Source organism: Stegastes partitus, unplaced genomic scaffold (genome assembly GCF_000690725.1).
Source record: "Stegastes partitus isolate 25-593 unplaced genomic scaffold, Stegastes_partitus-1.0.2 Scaffold496, whole genome shotgun sequence".
NCBI lineage: Eukaryota > Metazoa > Chordata > Actinopteri > Pomacentridae > Stegastes > Stegastes partitus.
The window spans coordinates 30,001-34,899 of record NW_007578227.1 but is presented as its reverse complement, the minus strand read 5'-3'; the positions used below and the strand labels follow the sequence as shown (position 1 = coordinate 34,899).

The following is a 4,899-nucleotide window of genomic DNA, read 5'->3' as shown; positions in this document are numbered from 1 at the left end:
TCCATTGCTTCATTTGAATCCTATTAGTTATTTTCATGAGTATTTACTGCTAGCATTTATATCAGAGAGAAAATATTTGCTTCCCAAGGGTAATTAAACTTTGCTTGTGTTTTGGATTTGTAGACCACAACCATAGCTTACAGACTCTCTTGCAGTGACTCATAACTAAAACAACCTTTTCTGTGGTATTTCCAGCTGAAACAACGTACCACACCCTGGAGGATGGAGGCGTGGTGGAGTACTGCACCACCACTGTGAGCGACTCCACTTCCACTGTGGTGGCTGCTGTTGAGGCTCCGGTGGAGATGCTGGCCTCGTCCTCCGCTTCTCCACCTCCACCTCAGAGTCAGGCCAAACCCCAGGAGCTGAAGAGTCGCATCGCCCTCAACTCTGCCCGCTTGCTGCAGGAGCAGAGAGTTACCAACGTCCACATCCGGCAGATTGCCCAGCACCTCGAGGGCCAGAACGAGCTGCTACAGATGATGCGGCGTTCCCAGGAAGCCCAGGCGTTTGCCCAGGAAAGGCAGGCCCAGGCCCTGGAGGGGACCCAGGCTGCCCTGCTGGCATTAGTGCAGATGCTCAGACCAGCCCTCAAAGACCTGCGCAAATTCCTGCAGAGCGGGACTGAGGTGGCAAACCCCAGCAGCTCAGTAGCAGGAGCAACGGCTGAGGTTGCAGGAACAGAGGAGCAGAGCAGGCCCAAAACACCACCACCTCCTCCACAGCAAGCTGAGGAGACGCAATAGACACTGTATGTGTGAGTGTGTGTGAGTGTGTGTGTGAGTGTGTGTGTGTGCGTGTGTGTGTGGACCATGTACACAGACTTCAGAGAACCGTGAAAAACTTGTCAAGAGATGCCTTAGGAGAACATGTGTGTTTGATGATTTGGAACAACAAAAGCAGTGAAAAGGGTATTTTGAGAGCATTTTTTTTACTGTCTGGCAGTAAAATTATGTTATTTAATACAATGGATCTGATCTTGTGATGTTTTTAATACTAATATGCCAGTTTCCCACCCTGATGTAGCTTGAACATTTAACTCTTTAAGTCACCTGTAGTGAACAAGAGGAATTCCTTTTCTTCAGACCAGAGTCTCAATCAGCTGGTTTTGTCACCAAGCATGTCCTCAGAACTGAAAAGGATTTAAAGACAAGTCAGGAGCCTGTGGTTCTGTACAGGATGTAGAACTGATGATCAACCAGCAGAGGTCAGTGCGTACAAGCAAGTTTTATTGAAGTTGGCTCAGCAGGGTGATTTGAGGTGATTGTGAAGTGGGAGAACATCTGTTGGTTAAATGAAATACAGTACTTCTTTAAGTAGGATTCCCACACACTTCCGATCACACAGATGTTAAACAATAATGTATGAAAGACTGAAAGCAAGGTCACAAAACTTTTATTTTTCCACTGTAAAAAGCAGCAACATTAAAACAGCCTCTGCCAACATCCACCTGAAGACATCTCTTTCACTTCTACTGATGAGTTCCTGCTGTACAGTTTGTCAGTACAGGCCCATCAGCTAAACCAACTAAATTGCTTGGAGTGAGCAGAATGTGAGCAGACCCTTGAAGGTAAAAAAAAAAAAAAGTTCTGACTAGAGTGTGTAGATGTGTAGGAACAGTTGATGATAAGTATTTAAAAAAAAAAAGAAGTATAAAAGATGTCCAAATTGGTGAGAGAGAATTAACTGATATAGGTGAAATGAGCTGATCAGACGAATTAGCTACAACAAAACCACCTGTTAAATATTATGTAGATCCCTCTCATGCTGCCAAAACAGCTCCAACCCATTAAGGCCAGCGCTCCACAGAAGATGTCTTGTGGTATCAGGTATCATTAGCAGCAGATCGTGTCGTGCAAGTTGCGAGTTGGGGCCTTGCAACTTCTGGAAGTTAAACTTTTTTTCTAACACATCCCACAGGTGCTCAGTTGGAATGAGATTTGGAGGCTAAGTCAACACTGGCAGGGAGCATTGTCCTGCTGAAACAGGCTGTCAGGGAACACCACTACCATTATGTAACAATGTGTAGGTCGGTAGTACGTTTTAAAGCAACATCAACATGAATGCAGGAGCCAAGGTTTCCCAGCAGAACATTATCCAGAGCATCACACTGCCTCCACTGGCTCACCTTCTTCACTATTCTGCAGGTTAACAACACACCTGACTGGCCACATAATGGACAAGAAAATCTGATCAGACCAGACCACTTTCTTCCATTGCTTCATGGTTCAGTTCTGATGCTCATCTGCACTTTGTGAAGTGGATAGGAGTCAGTATGGGGCAGCCTTCACTCTCAGTAATTATCAATGAGCCTTGAGCACCCATATCTGTCGCTTCTTCACCAGATGTTCTTCCTTGCACCACTGTTGTGGGTACTAACCACTGCATACCAGGATCATCATACAACCTGCTGTTTTGCATATGCTCTGACCCAGTCATTTAGCAATCACAGTTTGGTCCTTGTCAGAGTTCTTTAGATTCTTGCTCTGCACATTTTTCTGCTTCCGACACATCAACTTCAAGAACTGACAGTTCACTTACCTCCTGATATATTCCATCATTTGACTGTAAAGAGATAAAGTCATTCACTTCACCTGCCACTGATTTTAATACTGTTGCTGATTGGTGTACGTCCGACAAAAAACTTCAGTGTTATTTCTGCAATCTCTTAACAGCACGGTAAATCAAAGGGATTTTACTTTAACCTTTGACTGAAACGGTTTTCTCAGAAATCCTTTTTAAAAAGACAGTGTTGCTCTACCTCTGCTGGATATGTTAGAACATTTTTTTTTGTTATAAACTTTATAAGGTGACACGTTGTGATTGTAGCTTACCGTAGAGTTGTGCCCTCCAGTGGCCAAAAATCAATTACTTATAATTACTTACACTTTTGCTTTGATCCTTTGACCCTACTGTAGTGAAAAAAACTGACAAATGTGAAACCCTTCATGGCATGTCGTGTTTTCCACTAACCACATTGTAACCGCATCACCACCCCCTGCAGAGACAGGACGAGTTTACCCCACTGAGGCAGATATGACAGTGTCCAAACTTTTTGCAACTACCATTGTCTTTCTGTTCTTTTACTCGTCTTGCAGAACCCTAGAGGTCTTTTCTGGCTGTCTTGCACACACAGCATGTTTTTGATTTTCACTGATGTTCAGGTCAGGGGGCACTGAGGGCCATTTCAACATCTCCAGCCTGGTTTTCTTCAAGTAGTTAAAGTCCGTGTTTGGTTGTTGATCAAACCCTAAAAAAGTCACCTCTTTGTATTGAAGTTACGCATTTATACGTTTTTCCATGAAAATAATTTCTTCCCACCTTAAAATGGTTGACATGTAACGCTACACCATTGCTCCTTCCAGAAGGTCCAGTTGTATGAAGTCTCTGCTCCTCTCTCCTCTCACTGCTCCCCCATGGCTGCTGCTGAATCACACCAGCTCACATGCAAATCTGCCAAAACACTGAAACTTCTCTACACTACATAATAGCAAGTTGTAATATTAGGGTATTAAAATAAAAAAACAAAACAACATTCAGGAAATAAGATTAGTGATACAGAAAGTCCCAACCTGCAAGCTGACAGGATTGATGCCTTTGGCCGTGTTCACACTACAGGGGTTTTAAAATCCTAACAGATTTTGAAATCACGTTGCATCATGCACATAAGGAGAAACTTCATAGATATCCTCTCTCTCGTCACAAATATGCACCCACGACAAGATCGGAAAATAATGGTGCATCCCACACAACAGGATATCATTAAGAATCGGACCAAAGGGATCAGTCAGGGAGCCGAGCATCACCTTACATCACCTCATGGGGAAGCAAAATGGAGACTGTGGTGCAACAACTTGCTGTAAAACTGTAAAAAACAAAAGCAGAATGCTAAACAAGTCTGGATGAGAAAATGGTTGGGACGATGCTGTGGACATGGGTTGATACTCTTCCGCAAGAATTGGAGGTGAAATTTTAGCTCTCAGTTTTAAGATCTGTATGTAACATTACTGTCAAGGGCTAGAATGTTTAGCGTTGCCTGACAACAGCATCCGCTGCTCCTGATGCTTCTGTGTAAAACCCTCACATTGCCAAATAAGCTGAGCTGAGCAGTGGTTCAGACCCAAATCCCATCCCAGAGTTCTCCTCTTACTGTCAAGAGTGACAAAGGGGTAAACTGGACCGAAACTCCTGTAGTGCGAGGCCGACCGTAGAACTATATTAAACCCCAGATGTCTGAGTTTGTGTTTTTGCAGTTGCTATTCAGTAAATTAGATTTTTAAATTTGCAACCATGCTTTGAATTAATGATGAGAGTATCTTTATTTACTTTGTGTTGCTGAGTGTATATAACCTTACTCTCTAAGGGAGCAATCATAAATGTAGCCCATGGTAGCTGACATTAAATGAATAAAATGATGTGATTTGAATGCTTAAAGAAGATCAAACTGCATTCCAAATTAATCTATGCATCGCCAAAGCCCAGCAGGGGCGTTTACGAATTAATCACAATTAATACAACAAATTATGTTAACAGTTTCATATTTAGTTTTATTTTTCCGTCTTCCTCCCACTCCGCTACTCGGACTTTGTGGACGGTCCCTAACTGTTCCCGTGAGACGTTCAAGGAGCCGCTTCCACTCTCACTGACTCAAGTCTCTGCTGCGGAGCGAAAAGTTGCTGAAGATGTGTAGAAGCTGAGAAACTGTGAGAACCGAGACTCCGGTTCTGTCCAGCGGTGTGCAGCTGTACGGTCCAGTCGGTGAGCAGGCATGAGGAGCAGCGGAGCGAGCAGCGGTGAGCTTTATGTGGGAGCAGAGGGCTGAAGCACCGAGGTTGGCTGTGGGTGTTTGCGTGGCAGCTGTGGCTCTGGGAGAGTCTGTTCATGTCCTAGAGGAGACAA

The 4,899-nt window shown here is 43.9% G+C and overlaps 2 protein-coding genes across 2 annotated transcripts in view; both read left to right on the top strand.

Annotated features, from left to right (window-relative positions):
- naif1 (nuclear apoptosis inducing factor 1) overlaps positions 1–970 on the top strand; it is a 3,959-nt gene extending 2,989 nt beyond the window's left edge. Inside the window, exon 3 of the mRNA XM_008287335.1 lies at positions 196–970. Coding sequence (XP_008285557.1) covers positions 196–746 — 551 coding nt within the window. The 3' untranslated portion in view covers positions 747–970. The remainder of the gene's footprint in view (positions 1–195) is intronic.
- A 3,609-nt stretch (positions 971–4,579) lies between these two features.
- Positions 4,580–4,899, top strand: part of LOC103361293 (protein FAM102A) — a 30,033-nt gene continuing 29,713 nt past the window's right edge. The window contains exon 1 of the mRNA XM_008287334.1: positions 4,580–4,793. The gene's annotated coding sequence lies outside the window, so the exon portion shown is untranslated. The remainder of the gene's footprint in view (positions 4,794–4,899) is intronic.